This window comes from Delphinus delphis, chromosome 19, assembly GCF_949987515.2.
Source record: "Delphinus delphis chromosome 19, mDelDel1.2, whole genome shotgun sequence".
Lineage (NCBI taxonomy): Eukaryota > Metazoa > Chordata > Mammalia > Artiodactyla > Delphinidae > Delphinus > Delphinus delphis.
In genome coordinates this window covers 12,892,855-12,917,173 of record NC_082701.1, presented here as the reverse complement: position 1 = coordinate 12,917,173, position 24,319 = coordinate 12,892,855, and the positions used below count along the sequence as shown (strand labels likewise).

The 24,319-nt window shown below is 52.0% G+C and overlaps 2 protein-coding genes across 5 annotated transcripts in view; one reads left to right on the top strand and one right to left on the bottom strand.

Annotated features, from left to right (window-relative positions):
• Positions 1–42: 42 nt before the first annotated feature.
• HEXD (hexosaminidase D) lies at positions 43–18,306 on the bottom strand. 3 transcript variants are annotated; one of them, XR_009516991.1, is made up of 16 exons: positions 17,923–18,306; positions 17,558–17,674; positions 17,209–17,258; positions 15,298–15,438; positions 12,430–12,539; positions 10,651–10,738; positions 6,032–6,196; positions 4,720–4,903; positions 3,810–3,881; positions 3,484–3,679; positions 2,624–2,706; positions 1,608–1,686; positions 1,431–1,532; positions 1,158–1,247; positions 639–782; positions 416–547 (listed from the first exon to the last, which is right to left on the bottom strand). XR_009516991.1 is itself a non-coding variant. In XM_059997339.1 (15 exons), exons 3-15 carry the CDS (start codon positions 17,221–17,223, stop codon positions 361–363), a joined length of 1,512 nt encoding a protein of 503 aa, XP_059853322.1. In that variant the 5' UTR covers positions 17,224–17,258; positions 17,558–17,674; positions 17,923–18,306; the 3' UTR covers positions 43–360. The 3 variants fall into 3 exon arrangements, 2 of the variants coding, with proteins under 2 accessions (XP_059853322.1, XP_059853323.1); XM_059997339.1 differs by lacking the exon at positions 639–782 and having other exon boundaries at positions 43–547; XM_059997340.1 differs by lacking the exon at positions 639–782 and having other exon boundaries at positions 354–479.
• OGFOD3 (2-oxoglutarate and iron dependent oxygenase domain containing 3) overlaps positions 18,162–24,319 on the top strand; it is a 19,489-nt gene continuing 13,331 nt past the window's right edge. For both annotated transcript variants that reach the window (XM_059997343.1, XM_059997341.1), the window contains exons 1-3: positions 18,162–18,294; positions 20,193–20,410; positions 23,193–23,268. In XM_059997343.1, coding sequence (XP_059853326.1) covers positions 18,221–18,294; positions 20,193–20,410; positions 23,193–23,268 — 368 coding nt within the window. In that variant the 5' untranslated portion in view covers positions 18,162–18,220. The remainder of the gene's footprint in view (positions 18,295–20,192; positions 20,411–23,192; positions 23,269–24,319) is intronic.

Sequence of the window (24,319 nt, the reverse complement as noted above, 5' to 3'; positions counted from 1 at the left end):
TGAAACAGCTATGGTTGGTTTCTTGTGTGTTTACCGCTGGGCTGGAGGAGGGAGGGTGTTTGGCCAGCTCCCCTCTCCCAGGGCTGGGTGGGGCGAGGAGGGTGTCCAGACCATCGTGAGGGCCAGTAACTAAGCCTTTGAGATTTCTGGCTTCCACTCTCCTTTTTATTTTGAAAGAATTAAAGTTCTAATGCTGATCATTGTATAGGCCCAGAGTGTCTCTTCCTTCCATGTTTACTCTTGTTTCTGTGGGCGCTGTCTGCTGGCACGGCTGCCCAGGGCTCAGGAGGCGCACGTGGGGCCGGGTGCAGCTGGATGAGGGTGCAGGGAGGCCGACAGCCTGAGCTTGGCCCCCTCCCCTCAGGGGTCCTGACCCGAGTCGGGCCTGGGGCCGGCTGCCTCACCCAGATCCTGCAGCAGAGCCTGCAGCCGCCGCAGGCTGGGGCGCACGTTTTCCTCCAGCCACTCCTCCACTGCGTCTGGGTAGAAGACACGCTGCAGGGCAGCCTCCAGCTCCCCCACGAGAACGCTCCACCTGGCCAGGAGACTGAGGACCAGGAGGCAGTGAGCCTGCCTGGCGAGGGCCCTGGGGCATACCTCATGGCCTCCAGAACCCCACGGGTCAGTACATCCCGTACCTCAGTTTACTCATCCATAGAACAGGGCCGTTAGCACCAGCCTCATAGGGTTGTTGGGAATAAGTGAATGACTGTCACAGTTTGGCCTCTGAAACTAGAAGGCACTTCACAACTGGCTGGCAGGGTTTTTCTTGGTGCATGAACCTGTTGACAGTTGACTGCATCTTATACTCAGCGGGGACAGTCTGTGTTGGCCTCTCTCAGAGCCAGGAGAGCACTGGGGAAGGCTGGCTGGGACCCTGTCCCCATGGTGACACATGCAGCCGCAGGGCCAGGATCAGCCCTAGGCAGTCTGGTTCTATGGTGAGCCCTGGACCCTGCTCAGGGCATCTGGTGACCCTCACCCTCTCAGGCAGGAACGCCCCAGCTTCTCTAAAGCCTAAAGGCACAGCTGATGCAGTTGCGTCACCTAGGAATCCACGGCTGCAATACCTAGAAAGCTTGTCCAGAAAGCTGCCAGCATGCAGCAGAGGGTGGGCAGCCTCGGGGATGGGCACAGCTGGGAGGGGCATGGGCTACCTGTGCGCCTGGGGCTGGATGTGCTGGATCATGACGGGGTGGATGAACTTCCGCCTGCGATGGTAGGGGCTGAACCAGCCGGTCACATACCTGGGGGCAAGTCCACACACACAGGTAGGTACACTGTGGCTCGTAAGGCTCAGTGGTTGTAAAATAAGACCTTTGAAAATCTGGTGGAAATTTTAAAAAGGTGTTTTCTGCCCAGAAAGTCTTCTTGCAGGATTGGCTGGCCCTCACCCTGCCGGGTGGGGGGTCACTCCCCCGCCCACTCACCTGTCCCTCTCCAGCAGCGCATCCACGGAGCTGCACAGATGGAGGCTGACTTGTGTGATGAGGTTCAAGATGTCGCTGCCAGGGAAGGAGCCGGCCCTCTCACTGCACAGGGAGCCACTGTGCTGAGGATGCATCCAAATATGAGGGGACGGGCAGGGCTGGGGGTGAGGGTGTTACCTCCTAAAATCCGTTGCTTCCAAGCTCGAAGTCCCAAGAAAGTTCTCCACTCTTGCTTTAACGTTTTCGGCAAAGCCTCCTAAAACCAACCACAGACGGAGGTTGGAGGGGCCTCTGGAGGAGGAGGTGGCCTGGACTCCGTGCTGGCTGGACCTCCTGGCCCTCGGGCATGGGTGGTGGGCAAAGCAACTGAGAAGGACCGCCGGCCAGGCCCAGCTGGGCACATACTGACCTCAGGGATGGGTTAGCCCAAGGCTACTGCAGCCTGGTGGGGAGGTGAGAACACACTGGAGGCTCTGTGCTGCCTGCCTCCTGGGGAAGGGGTGCCAAGGCCAATGTGCTCCTATTAGCACAGGCATCTGCTCTGTTGTCTGTACCTTTCCCCAAAGAGTTCAGAACTGACACTTCAAAAAAGGATAAGCCAGAGTCCCAGTGTCTGTCCTTCTGGAAACCTCCCTGTAGCTCAGCACAATACCAAGTGTGTTTATTTTTCAGTCCTCACTTTCCTCAACCACCTCGATGTTTTTCTGTGCCAACACCACATACGTTGCTACTTAAATTCCCACCTGGTCCCGTATAACATGCGGTTTATGTAACCAGGGCCTCGTCACCAACCTTGCCTGCTGGTCTCCTCTGTCTCTAAGCATCTATGCCCACACCTGGCTGCTCCCTCGGGAACCAGAGGTGAGGGAGCTGCCTCTCTGGGGCCACACCCACCAGCACTGGGCATTCAGGATATTTATGCAGCAAAGGCGGGCTCTCTCCTGCACCCTATCCATGATGAATTTCCTTGTGGGTTCACTGTGCCTGCAGGGCATGTCCCCCTAACTTCCTGGTCTGTGTCTTGGGTTTAGGCTCGAAGACCCGGGCTGCAGTGGGGTGGGTGGGTGGCTGAGCCGGGGCCATGGGTGCGTTCCCCTCCCCCACACTGGTTGGAAGACCACAGTCCAGCCCCAAGGAGGTGGCAGTTGGGGGCCCCGGGCACTAGGCTTCCTGGGAGAAGCAGGGGACCATACCATGTAGAAGCACCTGCAGACAGACAGCCAGGGACGGGATTCCCACGGGCAGCAGCTCGCACAGCACAGAGAAGTGGTCATACCTAAGTCCGCGGGAGAGGGGTGCTCAGCACAGCAGATGCTCAAACACGAGTCACCACGAGACAGGACAGGGATCTAGAAGCTTCTGCAGAGCGGTTGCTGCTTCCAGAAGGTTCCATGGCTTTGCAGGAACCCCACCCAGAGTGACCTGCCTGGGCTTAGTTCTCTGTGGTTGCCACCCTGAAATCCCTAAGTTAACCTTTGACTCAGCTTTATGAGTGAGGGCTGAGGTCCAGTGGGTCAGCCCTGCCTCCTGATCCCTCCTGTGGGTTCAGGGCCTCCTGCTCTTGGTGTCAGGGCCACCTGGCCTCCCCCTCAGGATGGGACCTGAGGGCAGGACTTGCCTGGGACCAGGGGTTTAACTGTAGCTCTACTTTTCAAATGGTATGAAATCCTAAACAAGCCAAAGTCTGACCTCATGCTTCTCCCAACATGACCTCGGGTGGGGCGCAGGATGGGGTGAACAGGCAGAGACGGGTGGTTCGGACAGGGCATGGGCCAGGAGGGCCAGTGCCCTAGGGCCCTGAACACCCCAAGCAGCGTCCCCTCTGCAGAGTGTGGTGCGAGGGGCTTGACCCCAAGTGGCTTGTTTTGTGCAGCTGGTCCTTCCACACCCTCCTCAGAGGGCCGGCTGCTTCCCCTTGACCAAATGGCGGGAAGGACTGAGGCCCAGACTGGATGGGCCAAGGAGGGCAGTGTGTCCTAGGTGACGGGAGCCGCTTGGACCCTCCCGGGAAAGGCCGGCCCCGAGAACGTCCCTGGGGCCTGCATGGCCTCACCTCTGCCAGCCAGTCAGGACGATGCCCTGCAGCGTGTCTGCTGGCACACTGCCCGCTACCTGCAGCCACTGCATGTGGTTTCTGAGGTGGTGCTCGATGGGGGTCAGGGCCTGGCTTGCCCCCGTGGCTCCCTTGAAGGCACTGGCGGCCCAGAGCCAGGAGAAGCCGCTCTTCCGGTACTTCTCCATGAGGAGCGCTGGGTGAGCAAGTGAGAGGTGTGAGTGGCAGATCCTGAGGAGGTGCAGCCGGGAAGCCCGAAACACACACTTGTCCAGGTGGAAAACTGGGAGGAGCCCAGGACCACCGGGCTCTGCTCTGGTACTGACCCTTGCTGTGGACGTCCAGGTCGGCCCCGTAGTCCCAGAGCACAGGCTCCACCAGCTGCGGCACCCTCGATGCTGGGGGTGGAGAGAGGCTGTGAGGGTGCGTCCTTCTAACTCTCCCTTATTGCGTTAAAATGGATTTAAGTACAGACTCAATACTATGCTATGATTTGGGCTGTAAATGCCGCAGCCACAAGGCCAGCTGGCTTTGGAAGTGACTGGACACTGCTGGAGCTGCCAGGGGTGAGTCCCAGGCCAGCGGTCCCAGAGCTCCCTCAAGGGGGACACACTGTCTGCACGCGGGGCCGGCCCAGGTGCAACAGGGACATACCGCTAAGTGGACTTAATTATAATTAATTAAAACCCAAGTGGCCACATGTGGTAGAGGCTGCAGCAAGGACACCTGGGTGGGCCTTGCGGAAGCATGGGCCACGACCTCCCTGTCTCACCCCAGAGCCTCAGGCAGGCTGGGCCCCGGAGGGCTGGGGGGCCACTGCTTCCCTCCACCAGCCAGTGTGAACCTCAGTAGAGGCCCCTGCAGGGCTGGCTGTGCAGGTGTGTGGGGCTGAGGCCCCTAGAAGCACTGGAAGCTCTCAAGTGCCACCAGGGGCCCTTGCCCCCCTGCACCCCCAGCTTTTTATGGCCAGCGCCCCTCGGGGCCTCGTGCTGCTCTCTGGGTCAGATCTCTCACAACAGTACTCCTGGAAAGACTCCAGGAGGCCTTTCAGGGGAATGGCATTTTCATGTGAGAAACGGTCCTAACAGGACGGTCTAGAGTTAGCTTTGGTACGGATCTACTACACGGTCTCTCCTTGACAGTCGGGGGCTCAGAGTAGCTCGGCTTCCTCCCCTCATGGCACCAGGAAGCCCCCTGCGGAGCGTGGCCGGCCCCCCAGGGCCATGCCTGGCCGACCTGAGAGCTGGTCCTCGGGGATGTCCCGCAGCATGTCGTCCCACACCAGGGGCGTCGTGGTCGGGTGCCGAGCCTGCACATGGCTGGCCACCGCCTCCATGTAGGACAGACACAGCTCTGCTCTGGTGTTGGGCTCCTGCTGCAGCCACTGTCTTGAGTCCTCACCCTCTCCGAGGTAGTAGACCTGGGATGAGACACAGGTGGGTTTGCCCCAGGACCACCCATCCTCACCCGCGGGTTCACGCTGGGCGACTCCTGGGGCAGCTGCCCACGGGGAGGAGACAGTGAAGGGTGCCCTTTCCTTCTGCACCGAGACCCGAACCTCGACTCAAGACTCCCTTGAGGCTGGGCAAGGGAGTCTTGAGTCTGGAGCCCCACAGCAGCCAGAAGGTGGAAATAACCAGATGTCCAATAACACAAGATGGATAAACAGAGCATGGCCCGTCCACATGCTGGAACATCACTCAGCCACGCTGGAGAAGGTGCCCAGTGAGAAAAGCCCACGCACGGGGCAGGACTCCATTTATGGGGTGCTGGGGGGGCAACGCAGAAATGGAAAGGAGACTGATGGATGCAGGGGTGGAGGACGGGGGGCAGGGAGATGAAAGGTCCTGCAGTAGCCGGGGGGAGGGCTGCACAACACTGAGAATGGCTTAAAAGCTACTGGATCATTCACTTTAAAGTGGTTACAGTGGTAAATTTTATGTTATGTGTATTTTACTACAAAAAAGATTTTTTTTTGAATAAAAGGATCAAGCTCTGGGGTAAAATGTCTACAAACCACCGTCCCAGCTCAGATGCCTAAGCTCAGACGAGCAGAGGCCTTTGGGTCACTGTGCTCGGTGGCTTGGTATCTTCCTGGCCACTGTGTTTCTCAAGGACAAGGAGGGCACCCCCGGGAACCACCTTTCCAGCCAGTGCTCCACGGCCCTAAAGTGGTAATTTCCTTTCTCCCACAGTCCAAAACTGTACTTCTTCAATTGGAGGAAAGTAACCGGCTCAAACTCATGGCCACACTGACCCCGAGGACATGAATGTGCCGTAACCAGGGGCTGCTCTGCTGCTGTCCCGTGGGTGCCTGCACCCCATGGCACCCTGCTTGGCTTGGCAGGTTTGCCGGCACGAGATCACCCATCAGCTGGGACCAAGGCCCTCACTGGGGACATCTCCTCGGCCAGCACTTCTTTATCCTCGGAACTACTTTTCTATTTAAGAGAAGAACCCACGAGGTGGGAGAAGGTGACCGTGAGGTGAAGAAAAGGGGCTGCTGCAGAGCTGGGGGAGCCGCCTGCTGGCAAGGCAAGGCACCCACCTCGTCACAGCCGATGTGGAGCCACCGGGCGCCCGGGTGCAGCGCCATCACCTGGTCAATCATGGCTCCAACCAGTGCCAGGGACTCCGCCTTGTGGGGATTCAGGGTGTTGGGGAAAAGTGCCACTTCCCGGAGGTGAGCGAGAGCCTCGTGCTTCAGCACAAACTGTGGGGAGACAACAGGAAAGCTGGTGACCCTGGGGAGGAGCTTGTCCCCGAGCTCCCCGAAGTCCGGCTCCTGCCTCTGCGTCCTGATGGCCTCATGTCTATTAGAGTCCCTGGAGGGGCTGGCGGGGCTGCACTGCGGACCAGAGCCAGGGTGCCAAGTGGGCGGGTCTCTGAGTAACCTGGCTGCTTGGTCAACAGTCCTTCTCCCTTCCAACTCTAACTGGGCTGAATGAGAAAATGGAAAAGGTAGCTTCCCTTCACAACAGAATTACACACGGGTGGACTTCTTGCTCAAGTGAAGAGGCTGGCAAATCCTCTCCCCAAAACAAGTACAAAGAGGAATGATTTGTCCAAAACGACCTTTTGGGGCTCCAGAAACCAACCAAAGGTGAACAACAAATTGGGAAATGCGTGTTCATGAAAGGTTGCCATAACTGGGTAAAAACAGATTCTGCAGCTTCTGCCTAGGTGCTCCCACCCCCCACAATGGCTGGCTGTGGGTAAACCTGGCCTTTGGGGACCTGTCAGTAAAAGTGGCAAACTGTTCTGAATTCTGCGGTCCCCACAGGGCTACAGAGGTGACACATGTTCTCCGTACGCACAGGCTGGCTGGGGCCACACCCACCTGCGGGCCCGAGCAGGCTGGGTGGAAAGCAGAAGCCGCGGCAGACTGAGAACTGCCTGAACCCTGAGTGTGGCCTCCCAACCCCTGTGCCACAAGGTGGGGCCTATGGGCTCGGGCACAACCACCACCCAAGCCCTGCGGAATCATCAGCTGTGAAGACCGAAGAGTGACCCCTAGGGCAAAAACCGAAAACAAGAATACAAAAACAGAGGCATCCGTGGCCACACACAGCCGGGGAGACATTAAATCCAGGCAACTTACAACTACCCATGGGGGGAAAAGTCAGACTTGCTATAACATATGATCTGAAATGTCCAGTTTTCAACCAAAAATTGAGACATGCAAATAACTGGAAAGTGGGACCCAGACTCAAAGAAAAAACAATTCTATGGAAACTGATGCTGAGTGGGCCTAGATGTTGGATTTATCAGACAATTATTTCAAAGAAACTATTATGAATATGTTCCAAGAATTAAAGGAGGGGCTTCCCTGGTAGTGCTGTGGTTAAGAATCCGCCTGCCAATGCAGGGGACACGGGTTCGATCCCTGGTCCGGGAAGATCCCACATGCCACAGAGCAACTAAGCCCATGCACCACAACTACCGAGCCTGTGCTCTAGAGCCCATGCTCTGCAACGAGAAGGCACTGCAATGAGAAGCCCCCACACCGCAATGAAGAGCAGCCCCCGCTCACCACAACTAGAGAAAGCCTGCGTGCAGCAACAAAGACCCAACACGCCAAAATAAATGAATTAATTTTTTAAAAATTTAAAAAAAAAAGAATTAAAGGAAACTATTTACAATAAGGGAAATTAAAAATCCATTCGGGGGAATTCCCTGGTTGTTCAGGGTTAGGACTCTGCGCTTTCACTGCTGAGGGCCCAGGTTCCATGTGCTAGAAAGCACATTTTCTTAATGTTGTACTTCACCTTGCACAATAATACTTTGATGAATATACGGTCAAGGAACTAAGATCTTGCAAGCCACGCAGTGTGGGAAAAAAAAAAAAAACATTCAATGGGCCCAGCAGCAGGTCTGAAATGTCAGAAGAGAGAGTCAGTGATTGGAACAAAAGATCAACAGAAATTCAAGCTGAGTAACTGAGGAAAGGTGCAAGAAAATGAACAGAGCCTCAGAGACCATAGGGCAACATCGAGCTACCAACGCATGAGCAAAGGAGTCCCAAAAGAAGAGAAGGGGACAGAAAAAAACATGAAGAAATGGCCCCAAACTTCACAAAAGTGAAGAAGCTCATCAAACTCCAAGGAAGATAAAGGCAAAGAAACCCAAACCTGGACACATCATAACCTAAAAGGCACATTTAGGGGAATAACACAATTAATGGCTGACATACCACGTTCTGGTTTGGAAAACTCAACACAGTAAAGAGGTAATTTTCTGCCAAAACTGATTTACAGATTTAACACAATCCCAGTCAAAATCCCAGCAAGGTTTCCAGTAGATACATAGAGAAACTGAATCTAAAATACATATGAAGAGGCAGAGGAACTAGAATAGCTAGAATAATTCTGAAAAAGAATAAAGTTGGAGGAATCTCACTACCTGATTTTAAGACTTACAATAAAGCTATAACAATCAAGATAATGTGGTATAGACAAAGGGATAACACATGGATCACTGGAACCGAATAGGGTCTAGAAATAGATTCTCATAAATGTGGTCAATTGATTTTTGACAAAGGTGCAAAGGCAATACCAAATTTCAAAGAAAGCAGTCTTTTTGACAAATGGTGTTGGCACCATTGGTCAAGGAGTGCCATACTACATGCAAGAAAAATGAACCTCCACCTCACACCTCACACAAAAACAAACCCCAAATCGATCATAAGTCTAAACGGAAAATGTTCAAGTGTAAGACTTCAGAGGAAAACAGGAAAAATCTTCATCACCTGGTGACTGGCAGAGTTCTTAGAAATGACATCAAAAGCATGATGCATCAAAGAGAAAAACTGATAAACTGGACTTCACCAAAGTTAAAGACTTTTGCTCTTTGAAATACATTGTTAAGAGAATGAAAGGACAAACTGCAGATTGGGAGAAAATGTTTGTAAATCACGTATCTAGCAAAAGACTTTGTCCAGAATACACAAAGAATTTTAAAAACTCAACAGTTCAGAAAGGGAAATGAGCAAAATCCTTGAACTGTGCTTCACTGCTGAAGAGGGTATTCTGATGCAAGTGACCAGACGTAGAGTCTTCGCCAACCCTGCTGACACTTGACTTCGGACCGCTGTCCTCCAGACAGTGAGAACAAATGTCTGTAGTTTAAGCGGCCTGGTTTGTGGTCCTTTGCTATGGTAGCCCCAGGAGACGAATCCACCGTAAGAGCAGAGCAAGGCCACTTAAGGAGAAGGAGGGCGTGGTACGATGGAGCTGTACTTGAGGCGCTCAGACCAGCTGTGGTGGGGAGCAGGGCGCAGGGTGGGGATGGGCGGAGTGATGCTGGGAGACCCACTGGAGGACTTTACAGCCGGTCCAGCAGTAGCTTAGACGAGGATGGTGACAGTGGGACGGAGGGAATGCTAACTCAGGAGGCAGAGGAGCAAAGGGTAGGACCTGACAGTAGACGGGAAATGCAGCTGGAGTGGGGGGTTGGGGATGGTACAGCCCCTCCCTGAGGCTGGAAGAGGCCTCACAACAGAGACGCCAAGCAGACAACTGTAGACTAGAACCCAGGGTCTGCACGAGAGACGGGGGTCCTGGGAGTCACTGAGGACAGGAAAGGGAAGCAGGAGGGGAAATGGCTTTATCCAGAGAAGGAGTGTGAAGTGAGTAGAGGGCCCTCGAGAGGTGCCATGGGGACAGTCAAGTCCAGTGCAGCTACAGGACAGCACACGGAGAAGATGTCGGGCACAGCCAGAGCCGGGGACCAGGAGGCCATAGGGTTTAGGAGGAGGGGGTTGTGGGTAACGAGTGTGTCAGGACCAGAGCCCAGAAAGCACAGCAGGGAGAGTCCACCAGGAGAGCTGGAGGGCAGATGGTGGGAGAGAATCCCTGAACAGGAAGAAAAGGGCAATCACTGGAAGTGAAAGTGAAGATGTGGAGGAAGGACTGCTGATAGATCTAAACGGAGCCTGAGGGCCATTAAATCAGTATTATGTTTAATTTGCTTCCCCTTATCTGAGGCAGACGTGAAAAGTATTTTTGAAGATCACATAGGAGCTTGGGAGAATACTTTCAACATTAAGTGAAAAAGGAAAACACAGAAAGCACGTTTTCTTTTTTTTTAATAAAGTATTTTTTTAAAAATATTTATTTATTATTTTGGCTGTACCAGCTCTTAGTGGCGGCACGTGGGATCCTTAGCTGCGGCATGCAGGATCTTTAGTTATGGCATGCAGGATCTGTTTTTAGTTGTGGCATGCGGACTTCTTAGGCGCAGCATGCATGTGGGATCTAGTTCCCCGACCAGGGATCAAACCCCGGGCCCCCCGCATTGGCAGCACAATCGAACCAGGCCTCCCTGCATCGGGAGTGCGGAGTCCTACCCACTGGACCACGAGGGAAGTTCTAGAAAGCACATTTTCTTAATGTTGTATTTCACCTTGCACAATAATACTTTGATGAATATACGTTAAAGAGGAAAACAACCCAGTCTGCAGGGCTCTGTGGGAATCAGGCCCCCCATCCAGCTCTTCCCCTCCCCTCCTTGGACAGAGGGTGCTCCCACCTAGAGCTCCGAGCTCCTCAGCCGTTCACAGAGCTTCTCTGTACAGTGCTGAGCTGCTCCCTGCCTGTGTCTGGCCCCATCCGCGCACCCCTGAACCCCACACCTGGGTACCAGGTAACTTTCCTTCCTCCCACTTACCTCCATGTGCCCAAATGTCTGCACCAAGGGAATGACCTCCAGCTCATTCAGTGTGGCCAGATGCAGGATCTCTTTGATTTCGGAGGGGCTAGAGAGACCAAGACCACCCAGAGAGGTTCACACAGCCTTCCATTCAGGCTCCCCCCAACCCCCCTCGTCAGGTTCCTGGGGGAGTCTACCACGGAAACTAGCAGGGTTGCTAACTCTGAAAAGCCCAACGGATATGCTTAAGTTTTCAGAGAAGACTCCCACGCTAGAGTTTAGGAAAACGATGCTGTTATGTCAAGTAACAGTTTACTTCTTGTGAGAATAGTACCAGCTATTCTGACCCAAACTCGACAAGAGGCTAAAGCCATTTTACAAGAAACTAGGCCACACAAGCAATCATATTTTAGAGCAAAGGTGGAAAGACGGGCCTGAGAACAAACACACCACCTGTTTCTGTACAGCCTGTGACCTAAGAATGGTTTCTATGTTTTAAAATTGTTGAGAAAACTCAAGAATATTTTGTGACATGTGAAAATCGTATGGAATTCATCCTTCAGTGTCCACAAATAGGGTTTTATTGGAACACAGCCACGCCCACTCATTATTATCACCTGTGGCTGCTTTTGCCCCACTAATAGTTGGAACAAAGATCAGATGGGCTGCACAACCTAAAATATCTACTGTCTGGCCCTTTGTACAAAAGGCTGGTGATCCCTTTAATAGAGGAAAGAAAAACGAAGAGTTTCAAGATTCAGGTGGGAGTGTCCCTTCAGGCCAGCATTTCGTTGCTGAGGCCACTGAGGATGCCAACCTGGAAAGGCCCACTGCGTGCTCCACCATGAGTTGTCATTTGTGAATTTATCTCAACTTCTGTATGTGTTTGAACCATCTCTAAAGTTAACCAGTTCTATAGATGAATTGATTATATAAAGTTCTGTCTTTAAATATACCTTTTTCAAGCTTCACCGGAACCCTGGCACCTTTTTCACTTTCAAAAACAAAGGAACAAAACGTGTTCATTGTAGGAATAAACACGAATACCTCCGCCATGCTCTGGTTCATGCCTTTCCTGTTTCCTGCCCACACGTACGTGCTGGGAGTTCTACCACATGGAGCCAAGCTGCCCTCCAGAGCGGCTGGGCTGCTTCACAGCCCACCAGTAGGAGGCTTGCTCCTGCTCACCCCCGTGGACACAGAGCATTAGCATTTTTTTAAAAGCGTCACCAATTTGGTAGCCAAAATGGCATTTCACTGTTATTTTATTACTATCATATACTTATTGGCTATTTTTCTTTCTTTTGGGGGGATCAGAATGTTCTTTGCCCATTTTCTTTTGGGCTATTTATTACCGATTTACATGGATACCCATAATTTTAAAGCCAAGTGGGGTGCACCCATGACCACACTATCCGACTTCATTGATTCTGATTCTCTCCCCTTTAATCCTCACTTCCCTGGTGAAGATCCCGCCTTAAAGAGCAGCCCTCCCTCCCCTGCATGGACACCTGTCAAAGTGTCCTCCACGCACTTCACACCCAGACAAGACTGAAACAGATCACAGCGCTTCCTTGTGGGGGATCATAGCTGATGCTTATTTTCTTTTAAATGTTTCTAAATTCTCTTCGGTGAACATGCTTTATTTTTATGACTAAAGACATGTATTTAACAAGACAGAAGAGGACTGTCCTGCTGTCGTTCAATTCTCGCCTGCCCTCCACTCCCTTCCAGGTTGCCACCCCACACACCCCATTTTCTCTGCAGAGGCATCGCCTTGCTTGGCGGCTCGGGTACCTGTATGCGTGCTTGGCCCTCAGCAGCCTCAGGTGGCCCTCGTAGGGAAACATGTCTTCATACTCGATGAGGAGGCCGTTGGCACCCAGGGCACGGAACAGGGGGAAAATCTGGGGGAGAGGGGGATGTGATGAAGAAATGACTATTTGAACAGAAAGTGACACATGTGTAGCGCATGGACTCATTCTTCCAGCTGATGGACATGGATTGTAGTTGATCTTTGTATTTTTCCCACGTACCCCGCGTGACGCCAAATCAAATTCTAATGTAGTGATGTGTTCATTTAATACAAGGGGGCGGAATTGGGGGGTGCTGGGGTAAGGGGAGCCTACAGGGCTCTGGAGGGTTACTGGAGCACCTGGAAGGAGTCTAGAGGAGGGAGATGAAGGAGGAAAGAGGCTGTCCCGCTGTGCTCATGGGGTCCCTCCCCTGGTTCTCCCCCACTTCTTTCTCTACCTTTATCTCAAAGAACATGGATCCCTATTCTCCAGTACTTTTAGGATTGTGTCTACTGTACACAGGACTGAGATTTTCTTCTAGCCTGGCATCACGGCCAGGGGTGGGTGTTAAGGGAGGGGGCTCCTGCAGAAACTCAGAATAGTAACCCACCTCCAGACAAGGGCCACTGTGAGTTTTATGTGATTTGTAGCATTCTTGTTGATGTTGCTGTCAGAAGTTTTCTTTCCCCAAGAATATGGGGATGTTCTGAAGCATGCTGGATGGAAAGAGGAAATCAGCTTGGGACTAAGAATTAGCTGGGATAATTGTAAAACGGGTAATCAATAATTGACTGCAAATTACAAGAGGCAGATTGTGGAAAGGAGTAAACTAACCCAGGTCAGTCACTTACACAAATGGAACATAATGGTTATGGCATTTTCGTGTTTTCCTCAGCGTTTTTGCTCCTGGTTTCCCTTGTAGCCTTTTGGCCATCTGACCACTGGGTGGCCTCTTTGGCACTTCTATTGGGGGTGGTAGGGATCCTTGGTGCTGTTGGTGGCTAAGGGGCTGCTAAGCTCAGCCTAAGGGTGCCACCCAGCCAACTTGTGGAAACAGGAGGAATAAGAAATTGTTGTCTAAACCTCTGACTCTGTCAGCAGCAGCAGGTAACGAAACGGGGGCTCCAGCTACACATAAGCTGGACCTTCTTTGCCTGTCTTCCACATCTATCCATTTGTCACCATGCTTTTATCTCTTTACACTTGGCTTTTTCTTCTCTGCCATTTATTTCCCGATACTGTTTCCCATGGCGTCTATTCACTTTTGTTCTTTTCCTAGTTTGGTCTCCGTTTCTGACTTTTTTTTTTCTTTTTCTTTCTAATTCATTCCCGAGTCTGGAGGCAATCTTTTCACAACCTCATTCTGTCTGGCTGTCACATTTCTGGGCTTTTCTATTTCTGACTTACACTGTTCTTCCATAACTGTATCACTTTCCTAGTATCTCTGCTCTCTTTCTGAAATACTGCGGAACTATGTCATCTGCTTTGTGGTCACACGTTCCTGGTGCACCTTCGCTGTTACTCAGATCATCGTCCTTTTTTTTCTTAGTGTCTTTGTGTGGCACAACTACACTCCTTTTCTGTTGCTCATTTTTAACTGAGATGTGTTTTCTTGTGTTTTTGAGAGCAGGTTCTTCTGTTTGGGATGGAGCTGGGCCAGCCCAGGGCTCCCTCTGCTGCTGTTACATGAAGGATTAGCGGTTAGACTCTGTGCAGCTGCTGCCACAGCACGTGGTCTCCACTCCCTCTGGATCCCGTCCCCCCAGTATTTGAAACTTCTCTCCACTTCACCCTCAATGTTCCTGCCCAGCTCAATGTGGATTTTTCCCCCAACACTGTGTCCTTAGTGTGGGCTCTGTCCTTCTGGAAGAAGGTTCTGGAAGGTATTCAGGAGTGCTTTGAGGCCTTGGGCACTCACCCTCAACCTGGAGCCAGGGACAACTCGCCCAGTTTCTGACAGATCTTTACTAGCTGGGCTCTTTTCTGGGTCCTCTGGTCTTGACATCGTCTGAATTCTCTTTTCTCTTTCCTCTACCACCCCCTGCCTGGCTGCTAACCCCACGTGGGTGTTGTGCTATAGGTGGTTTGGCCCCACCCCTTGCATTTTGGAATTCACGGGGATACCCTGATGCCTACTTTTGATTTAGAGTACATACGTTTTCTGTGGCTGCCATAAGAAGTCACCACAAACTGGGTGGCTTGAAACAGTCAGAATTTATTCTCTCACAGTTCTGGAGGCAGAAGTCCCAAATCTAGGGTGTCAGCAGGGCCATGCTCCCCCTCTGAGGCTGTAAGGGGAATCCTTCCTGCCTCTTCCAGCTTCTGGGAGTTTCCAGCACCCTTGGTCCTCCTGGGCTTGTGGACGCATCGATTCTAATCTCTGCCTCTGTCCTCATGTGGTACCTTCCCTGTGTCCTCACATCATCTTCCCTCTGTGTATGTCTCTGTGTTTAAATTCTCCTCTCCTTATAAAGCCACCACTTATTGGATTAGGGCTCACCCTATCTCCATATGACTTCATCTTATGTCAACGACATCTGCAAAGACCGTGTCTTTAAATCGAGTCACATTGCAAGGTCTGACGGGTTAGGATTTAAACATATCTTTTTGGGAAACACGATTCAGCTCACAATGAAGAGGTTGTGTGTGTCTTTTGTCCTTTCTGTTTTTCCTTTTGCTATCCTGGTTGCTGTCTGCTTTGTGAGGGGATTTGGGGGAAATTCAAAATCTATGCTGTTGCCACCACCGTGCCCCAACACAGAACCCACAGTTGTGTTCCAAGCACACGTCTACAGAACATCGATTGTTCACAACTTCATAACCAAACCCAAGGCAAAGTGATTCTCTAGTGGAGAAAGGGAGCTCTCACCTCCGAGAGGTAGCAGACCCTCGGTGGGGCTCCTTTCAGGTCCAGATGAACTAGTCGCATCTTAAATGGTGAGCAACCCGACATCGTACTATTTTTTGTGAAATCATGTGACAAAAAAACCTCTTGTCTGGACACTTCTTCCTAGTGGAGAAATTCAGGGTTATAGACTCCAGAGGCTCAACTGGCCTGGTCCTTCCAATGTCTGTTTCAATTCTGACACGAACTGGGAGGGAACTCATTTCACCGACATGAAATCGAATCAAGATGTCTGTCTTGGGACTCTCCTGGCAGTCCAGTGGTTAAGACTCCATGCTTCAGACTTCCCTGGTGGCGCAGTGGTTAAGAATCCACCTGCCAATGCAGGGGACGCGGGTTCGAGCCCTGGTCCGGGAAGATTCCACATGCCACGGAGCAACTAAGCCCGTGCGTCCCAACTATTGAGCCTGCGCTCTAGAGCCCACGAGCCACAACTACTGAGCCTGTGTGCCACAACTACTGAAGCCCGTGCACCTAGAGCCTGTGCTCCACAACAAGAGAAGCCACCACAATGAGAACCCCACGCACTGCAACAAAGAGTAGCCCCTGCTCGCCACAACTAGAAGGAAAGCCCGTGCACGGCAACGAAGACCCAACGCAGCCAAAATAACTAACTAACTAAATAAATAAATAAATAAAAAGACCCCATGCTTCCACTACAAGGGGCATGGGTTTGATCCCTGGCCGGGGAACTAAGATTCCACATGCCACGCAGCGCAGCCAAATCAAAAAAAAAAGGATGTCTGTCTCCATGTTCAAACATAGGGACCCTTGCCATTTAGTTATGATTTGTCCCTAAAATAGAACAGCACTGTTTCCTTATAAGATGGCTATAATCTGTAATAACACAAATGACTGCAAAATAATTTCTTGTTTTAAAGACCCTCTTATCCTATGTATACTATGCCAGTGAAAACAGGCAAATATCTCAAACACTTTTCAGGCACCACAATATGATGTTTTTGTAGAAAATTTATCCTCAATTTTATTCTACTTTGAATAGCGTTAAAAACAATTATGTTTCTAGAGTTCGAGTCAGCTTGGTTGTACAGAGGAAGAAGCTCTAAAAATTTATTCTAGGTCAGAGAAAACTATCTATGATTTAAAACAGGCCATTGATAATTTAAAAAACAAGTAAGCCACAGTTTATCAGTGTTGGCTAGTTTATGTTAAACTAGAGAAAGTATCTGGATGATACTGAAGCAGCTGGGAAACAGTGAAATCTTATTTCTTCTATCATAAAACACAAAGGATTAGATTGAAAAATGAAAGAAAATCTTTGTACATTGGTCATATATTCAGCTCAGTAATTCAAACTACTCATTCTGTGCAAGGATTCATAAATCCCTGACCTTAAGGAATCCATAATATAGCAGAGGAAATAACATAATGCACACAGAAACCAATCAGTTTGATTTTTTTAAGAATAAACTATATTCAAGACAGTCTCAATGACAAAGTTCTTAAAGCAATTACATAAATTACCACTGATAAGTGGATGAGTTTAAGACAAAGCATTCTGAAAAACTGCAATGTTTTAAAGTTGAATTGTTTTACATTTAACCCCCCCCCCAAAAAAACCCAAATCTATTTTCCTGGGAATAGAATTAAAAGAAAAAAAAATTTTTTTTTTAAATATTTTCCTGGCTGCGCCGTGCGGCATGTGGGACCTTAGTTCCCCGACCAAGGATCGAACCTGCGCCCCATGCATTGGAAGTGCAGAGTCTTAACCACTGGACCACCAGGGAAGTCCCAAAAGAAAAAATTTTGAGCTGAGAAGTCTGCATTGGTCCTGTGTGTGCCTCCTCGTGTTCTGAGAGAAATTCTCCAATTATTCTTGTAGTCCTAGGGCAGGAATGAACACAAACATCTTACCTGCATCAGACACATTCAGAGTTGTTTACCAATGTAAGTTGCTGCAAAATCTAAAGGAAAAGGAGAGGAAGAATTCAGTAATCCATCTTGTGAGTCTGTAGTTCTTTGCTTTGATTCCCTCCTGCATGAAGTCTATAGAAATGTGATTATTTCAAAGACTTGGGTCAACTGTCATTGTTACCAGACAACCTGGCAGGTCTGCAATTGTCCCAGTTCCTCGGGCTTCCAGGTAAGTTACCAGGAAATGGCATCCGATTTCCCCAGTTTCGGGACTGTTGGGCAGATCTCTTTTCTTGTTCAATGAGTCTAAGTAGGTTTTCTTTTCCCCCTGTATCAGTAAATTACTCACCTTCTTCAGACTTAATCCTCATGAATGCACCTCACTGCTAATTCCACTCTTTCAGAATCAGGTATCTCCACAGGGTTGGTTAAGATCTTACTTCTTGCCCACTGGACGTAAGGTTGTCTAGGGAAATTGAATGTTGTAAACAAAGCAGCAGGGCCTAACGGATACATGTGTACTGAGCACCAACTGGACCCAGTGCCCTCCAGTGTAGCATGGGCCGGGGGAGAGGGGCATGAAAACCCCACAGAAGAGGGTGCGGAGTCCCTGGGAGGAGGGCTTGGAGACCCCGGGCGGGGAAAGGGCTTGGAGAGCCCCGGGAGGAGGACACCCCCGGGAGGTGGGCTTGGAGACGCCGGGAGAGCACGCACGGTTGGGCGAGGACACACTTCAGACGAAGACTTGGAGACTCGTCGGGTTCCGCGGAGGGCAGGGGAGGAGGAGGGGGCAGGCAACAGCGGGTGCGCCGCGGACGCCCTCAGGTCCCCGTTCCGTCCCGCTCGGCGCTCGGCCTCCGATTGCTCAGGCCTGGCCACCAGACCGGAGGTCGACGGTGGAACGCGTCGCTCCGCGTCCCCGGCCGCGCTGGTCTCGCGCTAACTCTCGCGGCGCTCGTCCCGGGCTCGCGGCGGATCCCGCGTTCGACCCGGCTCCGCGGCGGCCTGGACAATGGCACCTCAGAGGAGGGGCGCTCCCAAGGCGCCCGAGGGCAACCGGGCAGCTGACCGCCGGCGCCCGAGCAGGTACTGGGCAGCTCCGGGAGCGCGCGGACGGCGGCGTGGGCGGGGCCTGGTCGAGGGGGAGGGGCCTGGTCTGGAGGGGCGGGGGCGTGGTGTGGCGGGGCTGGGGGCGTGGCCCGGCCAGGAAAGGCTGGACCTAGCGTGGGCGGGGCCTTTCCCGGGACGGGCCTGCAGTGTGGGTGTGGCCTGGCCTCGAGGGGCGTGGTGTATGCTTGGGCGAATCGGGCTCTAGAGGGGTGTGGTCTGTCTGGAGAGCGTGGCCTGAAGAATCCCGCGAGGCCCGCGCCAGGAGGGTCGGGGCTGGGTGGGGGGCGGCCCAGGACGGGGCAGACCGTCGGGAGTCTTTCTTGACCTCTCTCACCCATGTGTACCAGGGGGGCCTGATGAATGAAAAAGTGATCTCATCACGTAGCCTTCGAGGGGATTCTGCCTGAAGCTTTAAGAGCCAGGGGTGTATTTTAATCATTCCAGGATAAATTACCTTGTCGTTGTGCTTGCCCCATGGGCCATGGACCTTGCTCCAAATCCCCTTCTGTTTTGGCAAGATTCTAGGGGTGCAGCTTGAGCGAGCTTACCCTGAACAGGGGTGCTTATTTTGAGGAGACCTCCAGGGGAGTGTTGCATCCGAATCTGGCCCAGGTGGCTGTTTTTTCCCCTCTTGTCTCTGTCCCTTCCTCTCTGTCCCTTTCTGTCTCAGCAGCCGGGCTGTTCCAGGCGAAGGTGTCACCTACAGCTTTGCACCTTCAGTTGGGGTTCCAGCCCCTGCTGCTGAGATGGGCGGGCAGTCTCCCTGCCCCATTCGGAATTGGGGAAGAGAAATGATGGGGCCACCGGAGTGAGGTGTCCACCCTGGTCTAATTAGAGGAGACCAGGTGGGCTGGAGGCTAGACAGCAGTTCTAGGAGTGGGGGTGGGGGTCTTTGTGTTCTGGGCACCTATGCTCCCTGTTTAAAATGATCATGTATTCACCCAACCTAGTCTGAGTGAGCTGTGCCCACCTTGGGATTTATTTAATCGGAATTTGTGTGTTATATATATAGCAATTTGCAGTGTGGAGAGACATAGAAAAATAGAAGGCAGGCTATCTGCTTTTAATCATATACTTGAAGACATGAGGTGCACCTCCTGAAAGGATGCCTGGATCTCTTTTCTCATTTCTGCCAGTGCTTCAAGCCCTTCACATTTTTCTTAGATAACAGAGTGCACGGCTACTCAGTTACACACACGTGAAAACACACGTGCATGTACACAGACACACATATGCATGGTTATATACCACCCAAACACACATAGACACACATGTGCACACACACACAGACATGCCTACAACTTCAGCACAGGCAGTGTGAATCCCACAGTTAACCCGGGTGGTACAGAAAGTGTCTTATTGGTGAATCATTTCTGTTGTACTTGTATTCTCTTTGTGGCTGGCTGGTGGTTTTAGTGAAGTGGGCTTGACTCATGCTTAACTTACTTCACATTGTGTGTGTGTGTGCACGCACGCATGCACAGGCATGTGCACTGGGACCATATGCATGGGGTTGTGGCAGTCATTTTTGGATGCAGGCAACGTGATCGGTGCCACAGACTCTGCCAGGACCTCGCAGACAGGTTCTCCATGGGCCTGGCCAGGCTGGGAGGAACACCAACAGGCAGTTCATCTTGTTGCCCTTGGGAGCAAGTGAGCCCTGTCTGGTCATATGGGGTGAGGGGCACGTTCCCCACCACATCCTCCCATGCTGGCGAGTGCCTCTGGATTGATTGAGAGTATCTCTGACAGCAGCCAGCATGGGAACAGTTTAAGGCTGTAACTAAGGGTGGGTGTGGTCTCTGGTCATTGTGGTCTGCATTTTCAGCACATGCAGGTGCATTTGGGTGACCACAGCTGTTTTCTGTTCTCAGCACCAGGAGTGTCCGGGCGCCTCGGGATGTGTGGAAGAAGTGGCTGAGAGTTGCCGTCCTGGGGGCCTGCACCACGTTCGTTGCACTCCTGCTCTGGGGCAGTCTGGGGGGTGATGACAGCATCACTGAGGTCCTAGCTCATCGAAGTGAGGTCCTGCCAGGCAGGTTCATTGAGGTGCCCTGCTCCGAGGACTATGACAGTCACCGAAGGTTTGAAGGTACATGATGCCGAGGTGATCCGGGAAAGAGCAGCATGTTAACATGGAATTCAGTGTGTTCAAAATGCGTCTTTTTTTGCTACAATGAATTGATGGGAATCAGGTTGAAAGTAGTGTGGGGGTGGCGTTGGGCAGGTGACCTTCCTCACCCCCCGCTGCTGCCCCCCCGTCCCCCGCCCCCGGTTGGTTAGCCCACACATGGACCCAGAAGTGTGGGTGTTTCAGGCCCTGCCTGTGCAGGGGCAGGCCCACTGGTCACTGCCCAGGCCTCATTGCCCAGGCCGTGGCCAGTGTTTCACTGAGGTCCCCCACACTGTGGGTGCCATCTGATGGAAGAGGCGGTTTGCCTGGAAGGATGTAACAGAACTGGGATGATAGTAATGAGCAAGTGGAACCCAGAAAAGGCATTTTCTGTCTTAGGGTGTTGTAACTGCAGAAGATGTTGCAACAGGGAACGTAGATACCAGAGGCCCTTCCCCCATGTCGTGTGCCCCATCCCAGCGCCTGACTCCTCTGCTCGAGGGCAGCAGTTTTAAAAACCTAACCAGAGTGACTGGGTTTTAAAGACAAAATTCAGTTTATTTTTCTCTTCAGAGCAATGCTTTGGACTTGAACCAAGAAAATATTGCTAAATCCTTCCACCAAGGGGCGCCATTGTGATGCACACAAGCTGGGTTTAGACGAAGGGAGGCAAAGACGCGCCCAGGGAATGGGGGCTGCCTTTCCCTTCAGGGGGTCAGGAAAGTGGATAGGTTCTGTTGTGGGCATGCTCTCTCTGTCTTGGTCAGCTTTTTCACTCTAAAGTCACAGCTTTTGAGAACGTATTTTTCCTACCCATTTAATAATTTATCAACGTTAAAAACTGTTGGAATGAGGTGGAGGGGGAGTTAGTGGAGACGGGTATGGGTTTTCAGTTGGGAAGATGAGAATGTTCTGGAGATGATGATGGGGATGGTTGTACAACAACGTGATCATAGTTAACGCCTCTGAACTGTACACTTTAAAATGGTTAAAATGGTAAATTTGGGGTTATATATGTTTTACCAAAAAAAAAAAAATGGTGGAGTGTGCATTAAAGCCTCTGGACTCCCCATCCCTCGCCCCTCTCTCCTCCTGTAGCTGACAGGGGCTCCGCCTGCCCTGGGCCTGTGTGTCTGGGTGGTGTGTGTGCGTGTTTGCAGCGTGTGCACTCGTGTATGTGCACTGACATTGTCAGCCACTCACAACTCACTTTCTCACCAAATTATGCTTTTGATGCTCATTCATGTTGAGCCTATTGTGTCGCTGCTGGATTGTCTTCTTGAACTTCTGTCTCGCCGTCCCCAGTTACTGGGAACCGCGAGGCAGGGTCCCCACTGAGACTCTGGGTCTGGTGGCCGCTTCGCCGCCAGAGGTGTTTGAGGCGATGTCACTTGGTGCTTTTGTTGCCCCTGCATCTTCCTGGTGAAACTGTTCCTGTTATCAATCTTTTCCCCTCTCACAATTCTTTTGTGTTAAAATGTATTTGTTGATATGATGTCGCTCCCCAAGCTGTCTTTTGGTTATCGTTGTTTTTGCTTTTACCTTCAACTTTTATAAAAAGCATTTTTATGTCTTAATAAAAACACCTATATTAGTATATTGTATTTAGCTCTGTGGAACTGAGGCACCCCTCCCCTAATGACCCCCACGTAGAAGTTTATTTTTCCCACATGATGAGACCCAGAAAAAGGCACCCCAGGCCAGCCTGGCTCCCTGTAAGCGCCCCAGGCCGAGCGCCCCAGCTCTGCCACTCAGCATGTGGCTCACATGGTCCCAGGACAATCGCTCCACCTCCAGGCATGTTCCAGGCAGGAAGAGAGAAAGGAGGATGAAAGCTAAAGGTCAGCCAGCCCAGTGTGTCCTGAGAGTGTCCCAAGGCCAGGGGGTGGCCATGAGAGTGTCTCATCGGCCAGGACATATCCTAGGGCCCACCCAGTGCAAGGCAGCCAGCCTGCCCTTGGCGCCAGGATACCAGGGGCTTGCTAAGCTTGTCCATCTCTGGTGCTCTGCCTCATCCTGGCCCCATCTACCTGACCCTGGCCCTTTCCACCCTGACCCTGGCCTTGTCCACCCCAACCCAGTGGCAACCCTGGCCACTTTAACCCTGGTCCTGTCCACCCTGACCCTGGCCGTGTCCACCCTGGCCCTGTGCTCCCGACCCTGGCCACTTTCACCCCGACCCTGGCCCCATCCAAGCTCCCCCATCCTCCTCCCTCTAAGCAGCTCAGTCCTGGGTGCAGAGGCAGGAGGAAGCAGGGTAGAGTGTGTGGTGACCACCTTGGGGCAGCTTTGCCAGGCTCTGCAGAAGGACAGTGACTACAGTTGCAAGCACAGCTTTGGTCATCCAGGAGGCACTAGCCAACGGGTCTGGATCTGTGGTCAGTGATGGTTCTAGAATACCGTGGATGCCGCCTCTGGGCTGTTTTCTCAAGGGTGGGTAGAGTGTCAGCTGCTTCAGGAGTGACCCACCTGGTGTGGCGCTGCCAGGACCTACCCCCTTCCGGTGAGATGTGTGCGCTGCAGGGGCTCTGCTTGTACTGGAAAGTCACCGTTGCTTCTCTGAAATTCACATCTGACCGAGTGGCCTATATTTTATTTGCCAAACCTGCCCCCCTAATCCCATGGAAGGCAAGGCCCCATCCCACAAAATTCCGTTGTCCCTGGGGAGGGCCGCCCACAGGTGAGTCCTTGACAGCAGCGGGCAGCTCTTTAGTCGGGGTTCAGCGGGGTTGGCGTCTCATCCCAGCTCAACTCTCTCCAGGCTGCTCCCCGAGGAAGTGTGGCCGGGGCGTCAGCGATGCCGTCATCACCAGGGACGAAGCCCAGAGGATTCGCAGGTACACGTGTCTCTGAGTTTCTGTCCTGAACGAGCAGGAGAGTGGGGCTGTGGGTGAAGCACAGGGAATTACTACTAAAAGGATGATTTAAAGAAATTCATTAGAATTCCCTAACAATTCCCCTTTGCACTTCCAAGGCAAAGAGGGGCTTTTCTGATTTCCAGGAGGAAAGGCTGTTGTCATCAGTGATGTGGTTGCTGACGGAACCTTCCAGAGGCCTGGGCCCTCTCCAGAGGCAGCAGTTCTGGCCCAGTGGGGAGGTTGGGGGGATGCTGTCCCGTCAGCCATTGAGGGGCCCAGCAGGTGCCTGTGTAAAGACAGTGTGTTCACCCAGCAGCCCCAGGCGGTCACTAGACTATTTTCGTCTCCTCTCCAAAACTGGTTGGGATAGCCCTCCTGCCTCCTAGCCGTGACTCATGACAGGGCAGGAAGTCTTACTCAGAAGTAGTTGGCACTGGATTCTTCCTTATTGTCTTTTAAAAACAAGATCTTGAAGCTCTGATTTTCCAACAAGGAGTTCAGACCCAAGCATGTGCCCAGTGGAGCAGCGTCTGGTCCGCATGCCGAGCTGTGTCTTGAGGGGAGATGTTCCTCCTGTTTCTAGATAACATTGTAGAGGCTGGTTGGGTGGGGAGGGTCCCTGGTGTGAGGGATGGATCCAGCCCCCAGTCAGTTTCCCGGGCGGCCATGAAGCATCTGTCAAAGGCACCAGAAGCCCCTGCATCTTTGGTGACGTGGGTGGTCCTGTGAGCTCCAGCACAGGCCACCATGTGGCCACTGCCTCCTGAGCTGGTGATTACAAAGGCTGCCCCCGCAGCCTGTGATGACAGGAGAGGGACCTTCCAGTCCAGAGGAACCCATTCAACTCAGCACCAGGTCTCTGAGCTAAAGATGGAAACTAAGCCCACTTGTCCCCAAGCTATGTCATACGTGGTTAAGGAGATGGTGACAAAATATTAACATTTACTCACTTAGCTTGAAAGTCAAGTCCTTTGGTCCAAATGTGATTTTTGTCATAAACATTAAGCAGTCTGTTAACGTTGTGCTAGTT

Coding starts and splice junctions, on each gene's coding strand:
- HEXD (XM_059997339.1), bottom strand. Junction 6,197..10,650: donor AGACATTTGGGCACATGGAG/GTAAGTGGGAGG, acceptor GTCTCCCCACAG/TTTGTGCTGAAGCACGAGGC. Junction 548..1,157: donor ATCCAGCCCCAGGCGCACAG/GTAGCCCATGCC, acceptor CCTGGTCCTCAG/TCTCCTGGCCAGGTGGAGCG.